At 40.4% G+C, this 23,800-nt stretch overlaps 1 protein-coding gene across 1 annotated transcript in view; it reads left to right on the top strand.

The window, feature by feature from the left end:
• Nucleotides 1-23,392, top strand: part of LOC130202318 (sacsin-like) — a 28,820-nt gene extending 5,428 nt beyond the window's left edge. The window contains 12 exon segments of the mRNA XM_056427779.1: nucleotides 3,859-3,898; nucleotides 5,423-5,510; nucleotides 7,443-7,554; nucleotides 8,212-8,358; nucleotides 8,472-9,900; nucleotides 11,318-11,406; nucleotides 11,512-12,444; nucleotides 12,447-12,488; nucleotides 12,491-15,523; nucleotides 15,526-16,233; nucleotides 16,236-16,362; nucleotides 16,364-23,392. Coding sequence (XP_056283754.1) covers nucleotides 3,876-3,898; nucleotides 5,423-5,510; nucleotides 7,443-7,554; nucleotides 8,212-8,358; nucleotides 8,472-9,900; nucleotides 11,318-11,406; nucleotides 11,512-12,444; nucleotides 12,447-12,488; nucleotides 12,491-15,523; nucleotides 15,526-16,233; nucleotides 16,236-16,362; nucleotides 16,364-22,448 — 12,816 coding nt within the window. The 5' untranslated portion in view covers nucleotides 3,859-3,875 and the 3' untranslated portion in view covers nucleotides 22,449-23,392.
• Nucleotides 23,393-23,800: the final 408 nt, after the last annotated feature.

Here is a 23,800-nt window from a genome sequence, read left to right as displayed (position 1 = left end):
AACGTACCTCACTGGCTGCACATAAACCACGAGGGAATGGGTCCACTTTAGACATGTATTCTTCTCTTACTTGCACTTCCTAGCTTCACTTACTTGCACTTCTAGCTTCTCTTACTTGCACTTCTAGCTTCACTTACTTGCACTTCCTAGCTTCAACCACATGTTCACCTGAGATTGTTACAATCAAATGCGTCCCAACGCAACACAGGACGCACAAATAGTTCCGACCAAATACAAAACAAAAACAACCATCATTAAATAAACGAGTTGTACAAATAATATATATTCAAGCAAACTTATGACAAATGACATAAATAACATTCATGGCAGTTACATATATATATATCCATCTGTGTATCTAGCTATTTTAGCTATCTATCTATCTAGCTAAACCGCAGCTCCTCCATTCTGTGATCATGAAAGTGATTTATTCCGCTGTCCGGGCACTTCAGTGGAGCTTGTCACTAAATCGTCGCAGACTCGTCACTGCGCAGACATGCCGCAGACGCGCCTGGCCGACCCTCCGTCTGCTGGCACTTTTTGACTAGTAGTGGCAACTGCTGGCAACTGCTGGCAACTGCTGGCAACTGAGTGCCAGTGCTTACACTTTAGACTAACAGTGGCATCTCCTCAAAGTAGAATTTCATGGCGGTATAACAGTATGACATGGTAAAACAATAAATTATATATATATATATATATATATATTTAAAATTATTATTAAAGAAAGGCGGGTACATTATACATTTTGTAGCGACCCTGTGAAGTGGCTGTCAATCACAGTGTGGCACCGTGCGTGCTGGTCGAGGGGGCGTGCCTGTGATTGGCGGAGTAGAGGGGAGGCGGGGTTAACCTGTCGGAAAACGGGAGTTAAGGGTGGTTGACGGGAACCGTTGTTGTTGACTTTCGACCTGCTAAGCTGAGAGGAACACGCTGTCTGTGTTGGTGGATGCCCAATAAAGGGAGGATTAATAACGTCGTCCCGTCTCCGTGTCATCAGTGCCATAACGTCCGAGACGTTACAATATCATGGTATATAAGTGTAATAGATTACGAAGTGAAACGTAGTAGTAGCAAAACAATATTAAATACAGTACAGCAGTAATGTACAGCACTATCTTATTGCATATTGTAAGTAAGTGTCTACAAAAAGACAATATATATATATATATATCCATCTGTGTATCTAGCTATTTTAGCTAGCTATCTAGCTAAACCGCAGCTCCTCCATTCTGTGATCATGAAAGTGATTTATTCCGCTGTCCGGGCACTTCAGTGAAGCTTGTCACTGAGTCGTCGCAGACTCGTCAATGCGCAGACATGCCTCAGACGCGCCTGGCCGACCCTCCGTCTGCTGGCACTTTTTAACTAGTAGTGGCACTTTTTAACTAGTAGTGGCACTTTTTGACTAGCTGCGGCATCTGCTGGCAACTGCTGGCAAGTGTCACTGAGTGCCAGTGCTTAAACTTTAGACTAACAGTGGCATCTCCTCAAAGGAGAATTTCAAGGAGGTATAACAGTATGACATGGTAAACAAATTAATTATATATATTTTTTTATTAAAGAAAGGCGGGTACATTATACATATCATGGTATATAAGTGTTATATATTACGAAGTGAAACGTAGTAGTAGCAAAACAATATTCAATATAGTACAGCAGTATTGTACAGCAATATCGTATTGCATATTGTAAGTAAGTCTAAAAAAATACATTATCTATGCAAGTCTGTGGCACTTGTCACAGACTTGCCACTGAGGTGCCAGTGAGTTGCCATTGAGTTGTCGGTGCCAGTGATTGCACTCGCCCTCTCTCATTTTATGTTTTAATGTGCCGCAGCGCGCCAACATGAGCCGCGCTGCCCTCACCATGGAGGAATCAAGCGCTCCCCTGGAGTTCTGCTGCGAGGAGCCACTTATCAGCCAATCCAAAAAAAGAAATGGGCTACACAATAGCCAATCAGAAAAAACCCTATCTGGGTAAGATTTAATCCAGCAACCAATGAAAATAAAGCATCCTGGATAAATATGTCACTCTTGCCTGTCTTCAAAACTTAAGAGCCCTGTTAATGATTGAATTAAGTACTCACTCTCTTAAACTTTAAATCTTGAAATAATTGGTTGTGTTTGTGCGTGTGATTTTGTGTGGTGATGTAAACTCAGCTGTCATAACAAGCAGCAGGAGAGCATCGTGTTAACCTCTTGGTATACTGCATGCTCAAAACATCAGAGCATTGTTTGTTAAGGCTGCCCACATTGCATTTATCACTTTATTTACAGGCCTAAAAGGAGGGAAGGACCCCCTCAAAAAATTCCAAACAGCACTTTGAACAAGTAAGATGTATTATAAAGAATTTAACATAACAGCAGGACAGTTGTGCAATGCAATACATATGTTTTTGTCAATGAGAGTAGAGTTATTAAAAATTATTTTAATTCTTTAAGGTAGCAAAGATGTCAAAAAAGAAAGACCTTGCCAGGCAGGAGCAGGGTACAACATGGGTACAACGCCATTATTCAAATTTTTCGATATTATAGCCACCAACGTGCTGTCACGCTGCGGTAACAACATCATTACCATGTGATTTAGCATATTTTTAGTATCGATACTTCATTAATAGAGTGATCAGAGCGCACGCGCTGCTTCCCCCCCGCCCCCCCTAACCCTAGCCCTTTTTTTTTATTTTATTGGCTGATAAGTGGCTCCTCACAGCAGAACTCCAGGGGAGCGCTTGATTCCTCCACGGTGAGGGCAGCGCGGCTCATGTTGGCGCGCTGCGGCACATTAAAACATTAAATAGCGAGAGTTTTTCAGCGTGAAATGATGTGGCGGAGTGCGTGACTTAAGACCGAAATGCGTGAGTCTCACGCTCAATGCGTGACACTTGAGAGCCCTGTTACTGTCATTTAAGTGTTGAAAAAGTTGTATTGAATTCTGGTATCGGGTATCATGATATTTATGGCAGGTATATGTAATATGTATAGAAGTTATAATATGAGTATCGTGACAAACAGGTAGAGACAGAACAGATTCAGGGAAAAGTCCATGAGGACTGTTCAGGAAAAAAAAAAAGGAGGTTGGTTCATGAATGACTTTAACCATATTATATATAATGACAATGTATATTTGTTCTTACTATCATTACAGGGCTGAGTCAGAGCGGAGGACCTTTTGTTCTTAAACTGTTTATTGTCATTATTTAGATTTGTGGTCAGAACAATAAAATGACTAGTTGTGGTTCTAAAAGCTTTGAGGCTTCAAACAACGTGGATGTGGTGTGGTAAAAAAAAAAAAAATCACCTGCACCCCCCCCCCCCCCGTTGTCACATTTTTCACCCCTCATGAGTTTGCAGATATGATTTATTTTAGTTTGCTCTTGTTTCGAAAACAACTTGAACTTAAGTAGTTGGATTCATTGTTAGGGACTGAGGAGGCAGGATGGAGGATTCACAGGTTTAGTTTCAAGTGGGTTAGTTGTGTTCTATTAAAACAAACACTTTACACAATTAGCAACCAGGTTCTGAGCCTTTAGAAGAAGCCAGAATGCAACTCAGACCTAACAAAGGACAGCTGTGGTGGCGCAGATAGTCATCTATGAGTGTGGTGTATGACAGTCTTTTGCGTCTGAAACAAGCCATCATCTGTTTGCTGATTGTTGTGCAATGTGTAGCAATGACGTCATCATGTAAACCAAACCCAACAAAGGATACATTCATTATTAGGCTACATGTAAACTTTAAAAAAACAAAATGGCATGCAGGAGTGTCACTGACTTTTCAATCGGCTGAGTGACATTAGGTGCAGCCATCACATGGAATGTTCTGCAATGTAATGCCATGTACTCTGACTCTCTCACAGCATGCACGCCTGAAAGGATGAGTTCTAAGACCAAGAAAAAGTGAGTTGCACCTCTGTTTTTATGTTTTATAGTGCAGTGAAGCAACATAATGCTGACACTGATTTGTTAGGAAACCATGTTCAATATATGCCATGGCATATATTGCTTTTTTGGGGAAGCTTTTTTTTCTCAAATGTTTTATTATTATTATTTGTTTTACCTTTTTCACTGTTGTACTGTACAGAACATTATTATTGTATTGGGCGGATGAAAAAATGTAACTGCGGAGGGGAGTGGCGCAGGGATGCTCTGATGTCTCCGTAGCGGTTAGACATTCCATTATCAATACCGCTTCATCCTCATTAGGGTCGCGGGGCCGCTGGAGCCGATCCCAGCTGACATAGGGCGAGGGCGCTTAGACATGAGATATAATAATTGGGTTTTGGAGGATCTAACGAGCACAAAGAGTTTATTATTTATTCACAGGTAACGTTAAATCAGTTTGACTGAGGGTTAAGATTCATAACTTAATATTATAATTAAACTTTAACGTTGAACTATTAGCAGTGTCTTTTTACTTTTGACTGAATTCTTTGAAATTACATGTGTAATATAACTATATATATATATTTATACAAATATATATGTATGTATATGTATAACATATATTATATATATACACAATAATATATATATATATATATATTTATTAACAATATATATCCATATATTTTATTTTTTACACAATATACAGGACTGTCTCAGACAATTAGAATATAGTGATAAAGTTCTTTATTTTCTGTAATGCAATTAAAAAATATTAATATTAAAAGAATAAAAGGCTTGCAATATTTCAGTTGATTTGTAATGAATCCAGAATGCATGACATTTTTGTTTTTTTAATTGCATTACAGAAAATAAAGAACTTTATCACAATATTCTAATTTTCTGAGACAGTCCTGTATATACAATTATATGTGTATAATTATTTTTATTTTTAATTCTGTTAAGGAATGTGCATAGGAATGTGACAGGAACTAATGTTACGGTAAAACTAACCAGTGGACCTAGAGACTCACTGTTAAATCAAGCTCATATTTATATTACTAATGGTAAGTGAGGGCAACTGATGTATATTGATCTAGATATGAGAGATTGTTAGCATGACTGATAATACAGAATAACAGTACACGATAATTTTTTAACCACTAACAATCCCCTATTCAGGATATGGTTGTATTCTTGGAGCACTCACCTCTATGTATTATATACATTCATTAAATCCATAAATTAAGTCCATATCAGTCCTGTTATAAGTGAACATTAGGTTTAGCAAGAGTACAGTTTTAATTCCTTGTCTATATGAGTGGAAAGTCACAAGGATATACTTAACATTATGGCTCTGAATACATTTGTATTGATCAACAAGGAAATAAATAAAGCACTTAATAGCTAAACATACAAATCCATTATACATGCTTGTTGAACTTGACTCAAATCCCACTATTCCTTACTTAATTGTATGAGGAGGACTCCCTCTGTGTTGGTTTTAGTTTTAACTCTAGTTGTGTTACTCTTTAATAGAACGTCCTTTGGGGCAACAGCTCCGCCCTTCATTGACTACCTGCAAGATATTCTTCGTCGATATCCAGATGGTGGACAAATTTTGAAGGTGGGTACAATGCTCTGTCAAATATCTATATATAATAAATTATTTGTATAGCATTACATATTTTATCACTGATAGATAGCATTATTCTTTAAATCTAGCTCACACACATCGATTTTGGAAGTCTAATTTTTTTGTTATTGCCAAACCTGTTTATCCTGTTTCAATTTATTTAGAATCCTGAAAACAGGTGATTTTAATTGATTTATGAAATATGCAAACAAAGTATTCAAATTGCATTATTTGTCCTGCCAATCAAACAACAAATGATGTGTTTCACTCAATGAATGCATGTATGACATTAGTTTTTAAGAGTATAAAACCAGAGAGGTCCCAGGGTCCACACAAGTGAGCTTTTGGCAACATCTTTACTCTTCCTTGTCTCTGTTCAACAATAACATTAAACAAATGTTGACATAATGTCTCTATTCCCCACAATAGAAATATAATTTGGGTTGATTGATCAGCGAAGCATCCTTTGTGATGGAGGTAAATGACGACATGTAACGCCACTAATAGTGGGAGCCTGTTTAACCCTTGTGTCGCCTTAGGGTCATTTTGACCCGAATCAATATTACACCCTCCCCCCGCCTTTGGGTCATTTTGACCCGATTCAATGTTTCACCCTCCTGTTACCTTTATATTTACTAATATATTTTACCCTTTGGGTTCAATTTGACGCCAGCAATTAAAACCTCCAGAAAATTATTAGAATTAATATTGTTTTCCAAGTTTAAGTGTGAGGCACTTTATGTTTGTTTGTTGACTACCGAAAGAACACCGACATTAAACATTGAATGGGGTCAAATTAATCCTAAAGCGGGGGGAGGGTGTAATATTGATTCGGGTCAAAATGACCCTAAGGCAACACAAGGGTTAAGACACGCTGGCTGCACAACAAAAATGAATTAATATTTGGGTCACACTGAGTAAACTGCCAATTTTTTAGATTCATTTTTGATTCGCTTTGTGGCATAATGCCAGTTGGGTTTACAAGAAGGCAGATTTCTTGTGAAAGCTTACTATTTGGTTCTTTTGACAGTGTGGTGGAATACATTGTTTTGAAAATAATGTTTTTTTTGCTCAGTGGATGTATAACATGACTTGCCATCAATGGAGGTAATTGAAAGAAAATGGTTAATTTATTTTTCTACCCCATGATATTGGTAATTTGGTGGAAAACAGGCTCCTGTAAGTCTTTTTCAGAGCATATATTAGTATTTGTTGTCGTAGAAACACATAGGTGTAAAAATATAATGACATTAAGCCAAAACAGTGTGACCGTGCTCCAACACGCACAATACTAGGACCCCAAAACCGCAGCAGCTAAATGAAATTCAGCTATCATTTAGAATATCAGTAACATCTATTTTATTCCGACAGTTGGTGTCTTGGTCAAAAAATAAAAATAATAAAGGCACTGGATAAACCTTTATCAATACATGATGCCATTGTATTGCTTCTTGTTTTCATTTGACTATTCACTGATACCAGTTCCATTAACCAGTGGGGGGTAAACGGAAGTATTGTACAATTATTCAACAACACTGCAAACTACACCTTAAAAAATACCAAAGGCAATGTCAACAAAACTGAACATGATAAACCACATAAGAGCCATTAAATTTGATTTTTCTTTAGATTTAGCCTTGGTGGGTGTAATAAATCAACTGGTAAAATGTTCTATTTATAGTCCCATCAATTTCTCACTTTTAAAGTCGCACTCCGCACGCCCACAAAGGTCTAATTAGGAAACATACTTCCAGTGAAAACACCTGTGTAGTTTGACTAAGGTTGGGATGGAGCTCTAACTACTCTTGTGTTGCCCAGATTTGGATCTTGGCACAGTGGCAGTTGTGCAGAGGAACGTGGCAATCCTTAAGTGTTAGATTTGATCCTAATGGTTATTTTTTGTATGTTTTTATCTGGCAACAGGAGCTGATTCAAAATGCAGACGATGCTAAAGCCACAGAAGTGGTCTTCATCCATGATGAGAGAAGCTATGGAACTGAGAGCCTTTGGACCAATGAATTGGGAGAATACCAAGGTATGCAGCATCTTCAGAGGAAAGCCATGCTCTAAGGAGGTTATCGACAACAGTCGTGATGTATTTTATAACAAAAATGTAATTAAGAAAATTGATAAAAGGAGCAATATAAAAGCAAATATTGTGAGCCAGTAATCAAATGTCAACTATGGAGTTTGTATGTGATTGTTGTTCTTTGGGTTTCCTCCCATAGTCCAGGTTGTTTTGCCAAATATAAAAAACATGTTTAAATAATTTTTTTCGTCAATAAGTGTAGTTTTCTGGCGACCTAACACAAACATGGTTCTCATTTTCACTTGATGAGATGGCATTAGGGTCTAATATGATTAATCATATATATCCAGCCGATGTAAGAAAGTCTTTTCTACATTTCTCTACATTTACATGACTGTGGTCACCATGTTATGATATTAAAATTGGAATGGTATCGCAATGATGTACTGACCCTTCATTTGTTTATATATTCATTGCTGCAGTGTCTGTGAATGGCATCAGTTGACAGAACGTAAACATGGACCTGAGCTGTTGCCCAGAAATTAATATCCATTGAAACGGTCTACAGAGAGACTGGAGAGAATCAGTGAACACACAAATGCATTACATTATTGCACCAGCACTTTGCTTCCGAGCAATTCCTTTGTTTTTGTTTTTGCAAAGGTCCTGCTCTCTACGCCTACAACAATGCAGCGTTCACTGAGGATGACTGGAATGGAATTCAACGGGTTGGGCGGAGTGTCAAGCGCAATGACCCAAACAAAGTTGGGAGGTTTGGAATCGGCTTCAACTCTGTTTACCACATAACAGGTGAAACTATGTACAGATACACTGTGTACCAAATAGTCTTAGTTTCAGTGTTCTTCTTTAGAAAACACCCATCGGAAATTAATGTGGCAATATCTGTTTTACATAATTCACAGATATGCCAAGTATATTCAGTTCAGAGCACCTTGCCATGATGGACCCCCAAGAGCAAACATTTGGAGAAAGGAACCCAGGGTTTCGGTGGTCTCTGGATGATGCAGAACACCAAGAGGCTCTAACTACTATGCATGACCAGTTCCAGCCTTTTCGAGATATAGTTTCACTTGTCGGCGCACAAGAATGGTCAAAAGTCATCATGGAGGATCAGCACTTTGACGGGACAATTTTCAGGTTCCCCTTGCGCAATAAGGCATCGAATATTTCCGATAATATATATGACTCTAACAAGGTGGTTGAGCTTTTTGATAGCTTCATTGCGGATGCCGAGTTGAGCCTTCTGTTCCTGAAAAATGTGACCTCTGTGTCCTTGAAACATATCGATGTACGTGGCCTTGTTACCACCAGACTTGAAGTGAACTCACTCCCCACAGATGTGATTCTGGAGACTGAAGATGAGTCAATCGTTGAGGGTTCAACAAGGTTCAAATGGATAACACTGAACTCAGAGGACCGAAAAGAAACAAAGTGGCTTGTTACAACATGTACCATGAAGGAAGGCAATGTAGAACATCTTGATTCACTTGCAAAAAAGTTGAGCTTTTTCCCTCAAGTTGACTTGGCATTCCCTTGTGGTGAGAAGAGAGACTGTAGTGAGAGTAGACTGAGCTGCTTTCTTCCTCTCCCAAACAATGACTCCAACAAGACCGGACTCCCAGTTTATGTCAATGCGTGCTTTGGCCTCACCGACAACAGAAGACAAATCAAGTGGCAAGAGGAAGACCAGAAACATGACAATCATGCTGTGTGGAATGAATTGCTGATGAAGGAGGTGCTCCCACAAGCCTACCTCATGATCATTCAAGATGCCATCAAACTTGCTAAAGAATCTAATCTGCCCGTCTCTTCCGTGTACGATCTGTGGCCAGATATCGCCCAGATAAAGCACAAAGATAAATGGCATGCCGTTGCCCTGGATGTTTTTCATCACTTATTCAGACAGAATGTAGCTGTCCTTTCTCTTGCCAAAGATGAAAAAGAGTTCATCACGCCATCAGAAGCTGTGTTCCCCTGTAATGGTCCAACAAGCCCTGATATATTGGCCGCCATTAAAAGGACTTTGGTTTCATGTGGAGAGAATCTTGTCACTTTACCAGGTAGTGTTGCTAGATCTATAAAGGAGGCCTATCCACACTCCAACACCCTAACATATGTGACTCCAACTTTCCTACGGGACATTCTCCGAAGGATTAGTGTGCACATCATTTCTAAAGACGACAAACTCTGTCTTTTGGAATACGTCTTGAGTGATGGAAAATACAGAGAACTCGAGGATCTTCAGCTACTTCCACTCAACGATGGATCTTTCAGATCTTTCTCAAACCGAGAGGAGGACACTGCTTTAATTGACAGCAATGAATTTCCAAGGTATGTTTTTAATTTCTTATTCACTTGACTCGATATCAAATGGGTTAAGAGAAATGAATAATAATTAACTGTTCTTTTTTAAGCAATTATATCACAAGCTACTAAAGCTATCACATACTAAGCGAGGATCAGTAGTACTGATTGGCTCACACTTGCTTCTGTATATTATTTGCCATTTACTATTTCTGTTTGGATTGTAAAATAATACATCTTGTTTTGGTCACTAAAAGTACACCAATACTATACAGTGTTTCCCCTAGGTTTACAGCTTTTTTGGAGGGGGGGGGTGCTAAAGACGCTTAAAGACGCTCGACAATTAAATGCAGTATAAGAATTAATTAACACATTTTATAATTAAACCAGTTTGCTCCATCAGACAAAAAAATAATACAAGTTTTCAATAACTTTTGTAGAATACAAATACAGTTCTGTCTGCAAAAAAGAACTAATATTTGGCAAAAAAATAGTTTATTGTGACTGCAGTTAATCTGTTTTTCACTGAATATCCTTTCAAGATAATAACAATAAGGTTCAACCTGTGAAAAACTAAGTCAAAATAAGTTTAAATATTTGGCAATAAAGACATTTTACTGAGTTTTACGCTGCAAATCTTTTCAAAACAACAATAACGTGCAAAACTAAACAAGTGCAAATATGTGAGTCATCATGTGTTATCATTATTATATGCTGCAATGAGCTTTCCACTACACCTCTTTTTAAAACGGGGTTGCAGACTTGATAAGGCCACTCTCAATAAAGCTCAATGTAGAACTTTTGTTTTGAAGGGCAACAGCAGAAACGCCAAACTCACGGAGGTCAGGCCTGGCAAGTCGCCAAGAATCTCGGCCGTCGCGCATGCGCAGCGTAATCTGTTAACGGCGACACGTAAACATTGACACGAAAGCACAGCTCTTTATTTATGACTTAGTTTTGTCCGTAATGTTCTCAATAAAGGTCTTGAAATAAAAAAATCTGCATTTCTCTTTGCGCCCCACCTCGTTTCTGCTCCTGAACCCCGACGCAGGAGAGCAACTCTGAGACTCCTTGTTTTGCGTCATCACCAACTTGGGAACGCAGATATATCGGTTTGCTTGTCACGTGACATATTAGACACTCTGCGGGCTGATGGAAGTGTGCTCACCATTTGTGCGCGCATGTGTCTGTGTGCATGGGGGCGGAGCTCCACGGCGCGCGCAATACCGAGAGCCGAGGAGAAACGTTAACGCGACCACATAGTGACAGAAATGACATGCCGTTTTGTAGATACGATCAATAACATATGGACGTTTAGTTTAATAAAAGAATAAGGTGGAGAACCGGGCCGCCACCCTGTTATAATAGTAGGGGAAAAACTGCGATGTGCCGATGTTCTCGTTTTTGGTTACACGCACAATGAACAAACGTATTCTCTGTGCAGAGTCTTGCTACCCTGCTGCAAAGACCTCTTCATCCCAGATGATCTCAATCCAGCCTGCAGTGCGCACCTGAAAGAACTGGCCAAAAAAGGTAGGAATTTAATTTGATAGAAAAGTGATTTTAAAGTTATTTACATCTGTTGCTGCATGTTTTCACACGATACAAACATTTATGTACATATTTTTTATGTTTCAGATTTCTTCAAGGTCATCAACATTAAAGCAGGCCATGTTGCCGAATATACGAGGAGGTATTTGCCACAGGACTGGAAGCAGATGAGGACGGGGCTCGTTACCTGGGACACCAGCAACAGCCAACATCCACCTCTAGACTGGCTCCAAGAATTCTGGAAATTTCTCAACACTCACTTCAAAGAGTTAAGTAGTTTCACTGGAATTCCATTAATACCAGTCAGCCCCCTGTCGGTCAGTCAGCCTGTATCATTAGCAAGACTAGGGCAGAACACAACCCTCATTTTTCAGGAAAGCAATCAGGGGAACTTGCCAGAACAAATCGCTCAGTTGGTGAACAAAGTCGGTGGCAAAGTAGTGAAGGGAAACGATTGGCTCACACACAAAGACCTCGACTTGTATGTGCTGTTCCCATCTCCAAGAAATGTCATGAAAGTCTTGGTGAATTTAGATTCTCAGGATCTCATCAGAGAATTCGAGACGGCCCCTTTCAAAACACGAGAAAAACTGAAAGATTATCTCTCTTGTCTGGATTCTCTCTCAACCAATGAGAAAGATTTACTCTCAGAGTTGCCACTGTTTCAGACCATGAAAGGTTCCTATGTTGCAGCTCAATCAAAACAGGCTGTGCGTCTCATTTCTGGTCTAACAATACCAGCAGAGTTCCCGATGCCCGATTTTGTTGTACAGTGTGCAACTGAGGCTGATGACAGACTGTTAAAGCTGCTCAAAGTTAATATCATGGACACCGCTGAAGCAACCAATCTCCTCATTGATTGTATTGAGAGGGGGGCCTGCGGAAAAGAAGACACTGAGAAAATCATGACTTGGATTTTACAGCATGGTGATCGCCTTTTCTCTCAAAATCAGACCTTGAAACGCAAATGTAAGGACTTGAGCTTCATTGAAGTGAATGGAAAGCTGAGAAAGACCTCAAGCTTTTTGATCCAAGAATTGAAACGTTTAAAGTTGTTTTTGAGTCAGATTTATTCCTCCACATCTATACACTAGCACATCGCAGATGCTTCAAAGCCTAACGGATCTCGGATTGCTATCTAAAGAAGTAGATGTGTCACCTGACCACTTGCTTCAAGCCGCCACACTGATTGACAGACTTCATGCCGCTTCTCAAACTGAAGCTCTCAATCGAGCTCAGGTGCTCTTGACGATGTTGGATACCAATGATCTACTCTCAATGTTTTCTCATGAGCAGCTTCATCGCCTCAAGATGCTAAAATGGATCCCATGTCCTAAACTTGGTCATAAAGAAACCCACAACAATGACACATCTCCGACAAGTTGTTTCTTTTGCCCGGATGAAATAAGACATTCTGTGTTCGAGGACATTGTTGGACATGTGATGCCTCTCGTGGGAAAGTTCAGTGACAGAGTGAGCATCAAACTTGGTCTCAAACGCCTGCCCCCACCTGAAAAAGTGATGAATAATCTTTCAGTCTTGATATCAGAAGTGCAGAAAATGGCTGATCCTGACACAAATGTGGATTTCAAACGGGAGTTGCACAGCATCTACACACACATGCAAGACAACATTTCTGAATTTTCAACAATGATAAACAAGGACACAACCTGGCTGTGGAGCAACAACCAGTTTGTATCACTTAAGGATCTGGTTCTAGACTACCCATCCAATCTTGATCTAAGCTCTTACATTGGGAAGGTGCCAAATGAATTTTGGCCCTACAAGATCTTGCTCCAGGAGTTTGGCCTGAGAATGTTGCTTTCAGATGAAGAAATTATTGGTATTCTTACTTCTATCCAGCAAAGCATTGAAAAAAGGCAACAGCCAATTGCAAAATCCTCTGAGGTAAAAGTGTCAATAGAAATTCTTAACTGGCTGTGGAGAGAGAAGAAGACAGTTCAGGATGACATCCCAGTGCCAGTCCTCATAGAGGGTGAGGGCCATACCCTAAAACCACTGTCAACCGCAGTCTTCTGTGATGTCAGCAAAAATGGGTTGAAAGAGCTTAAGTACAGCCAGGATGACATTTATGTTGTACATGAGGAAATCCCAAAAGCAGCTGCTGAATGGTTTAAGATCAGATTTCTCAGTACCCACATCCTTGATCCAGAGTTAGTGGGAATAGAACAATGTGGACAATCTGAACCGATAACAATAAGGATAAAAAACATTCTTAAAGAGTATGATGAAGAAAGTGACATCTTCAAAGAGCTCATTCAAAATGCAGAGGATGCTGGAGCAGACACCTGCAAATTCATGGTGGATTTCAGAGTACACAAAGATAGTCCTGAAAGTCTCATTGACCCTGACATGGCTCTTTGTCAAGGGCCTTGCCTTTGGGCATTTAATAATAAGCAGTTCACAGCTGAGGATTGGACAAATATTGTCAGAGTTGGTTCTGCCTCAAAGGAAAGCAAGGTGGAGAAAATTGGAAAGTTTGGACTTGGATTCAATACTGTGTATCACGTGACAGATGTTCCCTCTATCCTCAGTGGCAACAGTCTTCTCATACTTGATCCAAATGTGACACACCTCAAGAAGCACATAAAACAAAATACAAATCCTGGAATCAAGCTGGATCTCTCTCAGAAAAGACTTTTTCATTGTTTTCCTGGTCAGTTTGGACCATATGAACGCATTTTTGATTGTAACTTCAGCAAACAAAGTCCCCTTGAGCCCTATCCGGGCACTCTGATCAGACTACCTTTCCGAACTGAAGAAGAGGCTTTAAAATCAGAAATAAGTTCAAAGGTGTATCACAAACACAATATCATCACTTTTCAACAACACCTTACTGACAATTCAAAAACACACCTGCTGTTTTTGAAGAACATCAATACATTATCGCTACAACGGATCTCAGACAATGTTTCAACTCCTCCAAGAGATGATGAAATAGAAACTATCCTCACTGTCTCCAAAACCCCAGTGATTACAATGATTCCTGATGAAACCAATATGTCAAAGCAACGTAACGCTGAGAAATCCTTGATTAAACTTGATGGAAACTGCAAAGAACTCATTGACTGCGGCACAGTAAACATTGTCCAAATAACTAGTCAGCAATCTGGTGTAACTGAAGTCCAGTCCTGGCTCCTGTACAACTGCTTTGGGACAGGTCGGTCTTTGCAAATGGCCCTTCAAGAAAACAAGCAAGCCAGGTTCTCTTTGCCCATTGGGGGGATTGCTGTGCCTTTGCAAAGTGATCCAAAAACTGGGAAACTGGCCTCATTACAAACAGATCTCGTTGGACAGGCATTTTGCTTCCTTCCTCTTTCCATTCACACAGGCCTTCCAGTCAATGTAAATGGAACATTTGCTGTGACAAGTAACCGAAAAGGTCTGTGGGAGAGTGGGGTGAAAAAAGACTGGAACAAAGCCCTTCTTCAGGATCCAGTAGTGACGGCATATGTTACTGCACTTTCAGCACTCAAGAAAATGTCTGAAAACAAGCAACTAGAACCTTACTGCTATCACACATTTTGGCCCGACAGAGAGAAAGTGAGTGAAACTTTCAAGCCTTTGGTTGATGCATTGTACTCCACCATTGCTCAGCACTCCATTGGCCCAGAGCTCTTTAGTGATGGAGAACATTGGTGCTCAATTAACAGTGCCATATTTCTACATGAGAACATTGAAGACGATAAGGACATAAGTGCACTTGCAATGCAGGTGTGCAAGAAACATCTAAAAGCACCCAACCATGTTATTTCTCTTCCAATGTGGTTGCGAAATGGCTTCAAACAGTCCGGCCTCCAGACGGTTTTACAGGAGAGAACCTGGAACTGGGAGACATTTTACCAAGAAATAGTGTTTAACAACCTTGGTGCCATGGATCCTAAGAGTAGAGATACTCTTGTGCTGCATGCTATTGACCTGAATAACAGAGACATTGACAAACTACTGGTCTGCTATCCATGCATCCCCACAAAAAGTGGACAGCTCCAGCATATCAGGAAACTTGTGAATCCGTCAGGGAAAGTGGCCTGTCTTTTTGAAACGGAAGAGGGACGCCTGCTTGGTGGTACCAAAAATGACTTTGCGCCCCAAAAAGGATTCAACGCTTGCTGGAACTTGGAATGGTAAGTGATGATCTTCCACTAGAAGACATCACACAGAAAGCAGGCACAATACCCAAAACCTGGAGCACAGATAAAAAGAAGGCATATGGGCATTTGAATTGCCTTCTTGAACTTATGAAGAGTCACATGAATGACAAAGTCTCCCCCCACTGGGGGACACTGAGGATGACGGAATTCCTCCCAGCATTTTCCCCCGGTGACACTAAAATGAAAGGAAATGTAACATTTCAAAAACCCTCAGCTATTTTTATTGACACATGCTTCTCACTAGTTAACATGACACACCATGTGCTTGATCGTACCAATCTGAAAATACACCATGCTGATCCAGTCCTGCAAATGTTGGGAGTTCGTGACAGCCCAGGGCCCGAGGAAGTGCTTCAGCAGCTGCAAGAAGCATGTGAGCAATCTGAATCCATTGACACATCCATGCTTCACAAAATAGCATCTCAATGCTATAAGTTCCTTGATACATTTCTCAGAGATTCTGGGGATTCCACTTTCATTTCACAAAGGGCAAATTCATTCCCATCCATACTTGTTGGCAATACATTTGTAAATGTGAATTGTGTCGCTGAAAATGGGCAATTTGAAGCAAAACCCTATCTCTACATTCTTCCAACTGCCTTCAGTGATTTCAGCAAGCTCTGGGAAAGTGTAGGTGTTGAAAAAGTTTTACAACCAGTCAGTTTCAACATGTGCTCCAAGAACTGCACTCTCAACATGGCAACAAGACTCTGCCAAAGAGTGATCTCATAATTTGCATCAGAATTCTCAAAGATGGGATATTGGAGGCAAAAGAAAACAACTATTGACTATCTCATACCCAACGAACATGGTGTTCTGCAACCTGCGAGTGAGATATTTTACAATGACAGCCCGTGGATGCCAGTCGCTTCAGGTGTGACATTATGCCACGAGCGTATCCCCCGAGTTATGGCATGCCACTTTGGAATCAAAACTACCAGGCATCATACCCTCCAAAACTGCGAAGTTGAGAATATTTCACCATTTGCTTTTCAGTTTGCACAGAAGGAACAACTTACTGTTCGAATTAAAAATATAATCTCAGCCTACCCAGCAAAGAAGGATATACTTAAAGAGCTTATTCAAAACGCTGACGATGCAGAGGCAACAGAAATTCACTTTGTTTGGGACAAACGACAGCATGGCAAAGAAAAAACATTTGGAAAGAAATGGAACCAGCTGCAGGGTCCAGCACTGTGTGTGTTCAACAACAAAGTATTTTCTGATACTGACCTTGATGGCATTCAACAGCTGGGAGAAGGAGGAAAGCAAAACTCTCCAGGGAAGATAGGAAAATACGGAGTAGGATTCAACTCTGTTTACCATCTGACTGACTGCCCCTCAATCCTCACTGGAGATGATCTACTTTGCATTTCTGATCCCAATCAAAAATACATTGAAAGTTATTCGGACAAACCACCAGCTGGCACTGGCTATAAACTATCTGACACCTTCAAGGAAATGTACATCGATGTCTACAAATCTTTTCTTCCAGAGCTATTTTCACTCAAAGAAGGCACCATGTTCAGACTACCTCTAAGGATGGGTACCATGGCAAACGACTCTGAAATATCCCAGAAGGGAGTAACTGACCAGGATATGGAAGAACTATGCTCTGCACTCTCTGAAGATCCTGAAGGACTAATTCTGTTTCTGAAAAACATCCGCAAAATACAAGTCCATGAAATCAATGAACATTCAGGGAAACTTGAAACCATCTTTTTGGTTGAAAAATGTGTACCAGAGAAATACAGAGAAAGAAAAGATGCCTTTGTAAAACTTGAACAAAATGCACTGCAATCTGACAAAGCAACAACAGCAGAAAAGGCTATTTATGGAACCTTGATTTCAACTTCCGATAAAAAAACAACTTCATGGATCATTGCGGAACAGTTTGGCTCATTTAAAAACAATGGTGACACAGAGCTAACACTATCGGACAAACTTCCCCAAGTAGCCATAGCGGCACGTGTGAGCTCAACGATCTGCAAGAGTTCGAATCCAGCACCATCCAGCCTGATGGATTTTAGTGGACAAGCCTTTTGTTCACTTCCTTTGCCAGGGGAAACTGGACTGCCAGTGCATGTCAATGCAAACTTTGAAGTAGATTCTGCCAGGAGAGGCTTTTGGAAAGAAGATGGGCAAAGTCATAAATCAAAGTGGAATGAATCTTTGAAACAGAACGTCATTGCTCCATTGTATGCAGATCTCCTTCATTACATCAAACCGAAAAAAGTCCAACATATGGAGTCATCCTACGTATGTTTTTGGCCAACTGTGTCCAAATATGTTGCCCAAGATTGGCATGAAATGATACATGAGGTATACAGGTCAATCAAAGAAAGAGGCCTGGATGTGATTCCAGTGATGAGAAGTTCCACACGAATAATTGCAGGCAGACAATTGTTACAGTACACTTTTGACTGGTGTAACGTCAGAGAAACTGAAACAACTAAGGCACCTTACCTGATACACCCGGCATTAAATGAGATCCAACCCCTTTTGGAAGATCTTGGAATGACATTGGTTCCATTTACCATGCAAAAAGTTTGGAAAAATTTCCGATCCGCTGACATTAAATTGAAAGATGTGAATCCTTCAACTGTCCAGACTTTCCTGAGAGCAAAACCGCTCAATGACCCAACCCAAACAGACGAGCAATTACCGTTGCCCATAACTGCCACTCTAATCAGAGATGAAGAAAGATTTTCAAAGCTCTTGAGTTTCTGCTTAAAGGATTTAAAATGTGAGGTCACCAAGGACAACTCCAGTTTACTCAATGGGCTTCCACTTCTTCTCACAAAAGATAAAGTGTTGAGAGTGTTTAACTCCAAATCTCCCAAGATGATATCAAGATATGATTATTTGTTCGTTGGCTACGAGGCCCAATTTGCAGATTATAAGACCAACATGCCTCACATGATCGCTCTAAAAAGTTGCAGCCTTGTCAACAGTGTGACGGTTCCTTGGGCAGCCGAATGTCTGAAGCCCTTAATTCGGCAGCTTCTCCAGACGTGTGAAGTTGATCAACACAGTGGTCTTCACGTCCCAAACAACAATACATTGAAGTGGTTAGAATCAATTTGGCAGTTCTTAATAAGTGAAATTAAACCTGAAACATCTAGCGGTGATGGTCAAAAACTGACATTAAGTGATGTAAGGAAACTCTTCAATGACTGCTGCATTTTACCTGTTTTGTGCCCAAGGTTCAGCAACAAGCTTTTCCTGCAAACAATGAAAGAAATGCCAAGTGTGATTCAGTTTGCCTCAGAAACAAACACATCAGGCATCCTATTTAAACTTGGTTTTATGAAGCTTGACTGTGTATTCTTCACAAAGATACACGTGGACCGAAATTATATTTCACTTCTATCCTCAGAACTTCTGGTTGTGAATGAATCAAGCTCTGTGTTGGACCAGGTCGTCAAAATTAAACACTCAGAGTTTTCCAAGCTTTCTGAGAAGGAGATGATTGAGCTACAATCTTTCCTGCAGTCTGGAGTATCCAAGTCCAAAGACAAGCAAGAGTATGAGAGAAAACTCAAATCATTGCCCTTATTTAAAACAATCCATGGTGACAGAGTGAGGATTGATGGGCCTGGAGAGGTATTTCTCCTCGACAGCACGTATTCAAGTGCATTTCCAGATTTGTTCATGCTGTCTGGAAGCAAGAGCATTTTTCTCCAAATTAATCTTGAGAATAGATTTCTGTCAAACACATTGGGCATCAAAACCTTGACTGATTTGGAATATTTCATGAAGTTCCTTCTGCCCATTGTACACACACTCACAGAGGAGCAGATGCTTCACTGCCTCAAACTGTTGCTGTCACCACATTTTGGTTACTCTGAGCATAAGGACAAAATCATCCCCTTGATGAAGACGGTGAGATTGATTCGGAATTCTCAAGGCAGATTGGAGACGGCATCATACTACTTTGATGAGAGTGTCGAGCTATACAAGATAATGTTGCCCCAAGAGAAATTTGTGCCGAAGACATTTTGGAATGAGATGGTTGACGAACATCTACAACACAGAGCCAAAGACTTACTCAGAGACCTTGGAATGAACCATGTTGTGTCAAAAGATGATATCGTAAAGTTTGCACAACAGGTAGAATCAGAAGCAAAAGACAACGGCCAGCTTAAAGAGTTGAAAAATAAATCCTCACTGGTATTCAAAGCAGCCTTGAATAGTGTCGACAAACCCAAAGAGAAAAGGTTGCTGGAGCGCATCGCTGACATCAAGTTCATTTTCCCTGTGGAAATTAAAAAAGAACTGTGCCACTATCACCAACCATTTGCTTCTGATAGAACTGTTGGACTAAGAGGGTCTTTGATTGATGGCGACCCTAAGCATCCAGAATTGATTTGGTCTTCAATGGCAATTGTACATCTGCCGGTTTATAAGTCACAGGAGCTCCTGAAAGGTCTGAAAAATGCAGGGGCGTTTGAACAACCGCCCTCACACTGTGTAACCACCAACATGAGCAACATCGGTCACTCGCGATGTGAAACTGACCAGTTGATCCAAACCCGCGCTCAAGTGTTTCGAAGTGCGTATGCTTACCTGCAAGCAAACGAGTTTGAAGGACAACCAATGGCTGGGCTGCCAGTAGTGTTAGTTGAAAACGACAGAGGACTTGTGAGCACTGATTATGCTTTTTTTTCACTCCCTCATGACCGCGAGTTCAGACCGTATTTGTTTAACATTTCTCCGCGGGATGTCATGTTCGCAGACTTCTTCAGGAAAAATGGAGTGAAGGAAACGCCTTCTGCAGCTCAGTATTGTAAAGTTCTGGCAGCAGTTGATGCTGACTCCTGTGATATGAAACAACTAAACCCAAACCAACAGAAAACTGTGAAACGTGCTGTTCAGCAGTTTTTCACGTTAATCGAAGCTGAAGGAAACAAGTCCCTTGATGATGTGAAGACTTTGTATCTTCCTGCAGTAGATGGTAAATTATACCCATCATGCAAACTCTACTACAATGACACAGTGTTTGAGGTCAAAAGGTTAGAAAAAGCACTGGAGAACAAGTTCCTGTTGCTCGAGAATATCAGTGAATGTCATTTGGGCAAGGACAAATATCGGCATCATCGATTGCTGCAATTGCTGCCTCAGAATCTCAAGCCTAACTTGTTGTCTCAGTCCACAGAGGAGAAAGTCGTGGAGTCACACATGCAGCTTTGTGAGCTTGGAAGCGACTGTGAATTTAGTGGACGGTTTGACAAACATCTGTCCTCACCAGCCTTTAGACATGGACTCATTTGCCTGATCAGAGATCAGTCGCAGGGGAAACTAACACAAGAAGATGCTACTGACATGTGCAAGAAGATTTTTGGCAGCATTGAGATCATTTGCTGCAAAGGTCTCAAAATAATCCTTTGGGTGAATAAACAACCACTGAACAAAACTGCCACTGAAACCGATGTTTTTGTCAAACAAGGGCAACAAGGTTGCCTCTTTTACTTGAAACACAACAATGCCATGGAGTTCAATGTGATAAGTCATATCAATATGGCATTGACAAAAGAGATTAACGGCCTTTTAGGTAACAGAATGGAAGCAATGCATGTCCTCGCCCTCTCACAACTTCTCATGTGTGACAGTCTTCCACAGGTTCTGAAATGTCTGGCTGAAAATGGGATCCATGACAGTGCTGAAAGTGAAAGTGTCCTCACTCCACCAGCCCCTGGATCAGAAATTCCCAAGGATTGGCATGATTCCTTAGACATGAACATTCTCAATAACTTTGAAGAGGGGGACTATGTTGGCTACAACACTAACAACGGGTACATTTATGCAGTTGTTGTTGAAGTACTGCCTGGTCACTCTGGACTCTATTCACAAAGGTACACAATAGAAGTTGGAGAAGAGGAGCCGATAGAAGTCAGCTGTCTTGACCTGTATCAGTTCAAACGACCAAAGAAGCCAGAACGAGGAGGGAGGACTTGCACATCTGCTGAAGCTCCTGGCATGGAGCTGGTGCCACTAGAAGGAGCGCTGCCCCATTCTTCCCAACCATCGGCTACAAGTTCCTCATCTGCAAGATCCTCACCGGCGACTTTTGACGAAGCCAAAAGAGAAATTGACAAATGTTTGACAGATATCTGGATGCTTCCTGAGGAGGAGAAGACAAAAGCCATCAGAAGACTGTACCTTAGATGGCATCCTGACAAAAACCCAGACTGCCAACTTCTCGCCACTGAGGTATTCAAGTACTTAATGAATCAAATTAATGAACTCAGCAAAGGCAAAGGCACAACGTCAGGCTCGTCAGGCTCGTCAGGCTCGTCGCATTCAAGCAGAAACGCACATTTCTATAACAACTTCTATGATGATTGGAATCAGGAGGCCCGGAATCACAGACACGGTCGAGAGAGATTCTCCAGAGCCAACAATTCCTACAACTTTTGGGACCACAATGAAAATGTCCCGAGTCCAAACAAAAAGGAGGCCGAGCGCTGGTGTCGACAAGCTCGCTGTGATCTCAACGCAGCTCACCAAGACGTGGGGGGGGCGAGCACAGAGTGGTGTCTGTTCAAAATCCACCAAGCCGTGGAAAAGTCTCTCACAGCTGCACAGTTTAAAAGAGATGGCCGACGTGCCACCGGTAGCTCCATTTCAGAGCTCGCTGAGCAGGTTTCCCGCTACAACCTCCAGCTGAGAGTTCTGCCTGACATCGTCGAGACTCTGAGGAGTCTGGGAGTGGATGCCAAAAAGACTCAGTATCCACACTTTCATAAATCTCCCCACATTCCAAATGATCAGTTCAAATCCGAGAATGAAATGGTTGCGCTGAACAAAGCATCGGAGCTTCTCCGCCGAGTGGAGGCGTATGTGAATTAGCTGTTGGAGACAAACGGATGTCATGGTCCCATGAAGATGTCCAAGTGCTGCGAGCCATATTGAGACATTACTAGAAACAAAGTAATGGTGTCACAGACATGCTTATGTTGTCAACATTCTGAAATGAAAGATGTTTTTTTTGTGAGTCTTTACTGGAGACCAGTTTTTTTGTTATGAAATGAAAATATGATTTTTATTATTTGTGCAATGTTTATGCATTTAAAACAACTCAGGACCAATTTACTAACTGTAGTACCAATATAATCACTTTATGACCTTATTTAAGTGGGGCAATTTCTTTTTTTGCTATGTTATTTGTATTACTCACTTAGAATGAATGTATTTCCTGGACAAAACGGATGTCATGGTCCCATGAAGATGTCCAAGTGCTGCGAGCCATATTGAGACATTACTAGAAACAAAGTAATGGTGTCACGGACATGCTTATGTTGTCAACATTCTGAAATGAAAGATGTTTTTTTTGTGAGTCTTTACTGAAGACCAGTTTTACTGTGGGAATTTGTTATGAAAATGAAAATATGATTTTGATTATTTGTGCAATGTTTATGCATTTAAAACAACTCAGGACCAATTTACTAACTGTAGTACCAATATAATCACTTTATGACCTTATTTAAGTTGGGCAATTTCTTTTTTTGCTATGTTGTAATTTGTATTACTCACTTAGAATGAATGTATTTCCTGGACACAAATGTCATGATACTGAAAATGTGAAAATATTTTTGCAATTTTGTCTTCTAGAACTACTTATTGAGAATAAATATAATCAATGTACATCTTTTTTTTCAAAGCAATGATTTAATTACATCCACTAAAGACCAATACATTCTCTGTATGACCTTATTGGTTTAAAAACATCAAAGGACTGTCACACTAGCACATCCAGTGCATGTCATCTTTATCAATAAATACGTTCAGTGGAATATTATGGTTTGTTATCATTTATAAGCACTCACCCTGTCATCATACTTTTGTCAACATCAGTTCCTGTTTTTTATGTTATAAAATACAGTAAACCATGGCCAGGGATGGCCCCCGTTTCACTATCACTCGTGGCTTTACTTCCTCGTCCTTTTTTATTACCCTCTGAAAAAGTAGAATCCATTGCTCTTTTTTTTTACTGTGTAGGTGAGTTGGTGGTTGGGTTACAGCCAACCTATTTGAGGGAGACTTTTAGAATATAAGTGCTGCCAAAGGTAACATATTATTGAAAGTGAAGGCTATAGTGACAGAATATGTCAAAGTAATATAGAATCTGTAAAAGTGTCTTTGTTGTTGCACCACGTGTCAGAAAAGCTCTGGATGAGGTTGCGGTACTATTTTCATATTCA

The sequence above is a fragment of the Pseudoliparis swirei genome, chromosome 2 (assembly GCF_029220125.1).
Source record: "Pseudoliparis swirei isolate HS2019 ecotype Mariana Trench chromosome 2, NWPU_hadal_v1, whole genome shotgun sequence".
NCBI classification, from domain to species: domain Eukaryota; kingdom Metazoa; phylum Chordata; class Actinopteri; order Perciformes; family Liparidae; genus Pseudoliparis; species Pseudoliparis swirei.
Note: the sequence above shows the minus strand (reverse complement) of the source record. Positions and strands in the feature narration are given on the sequence as shown.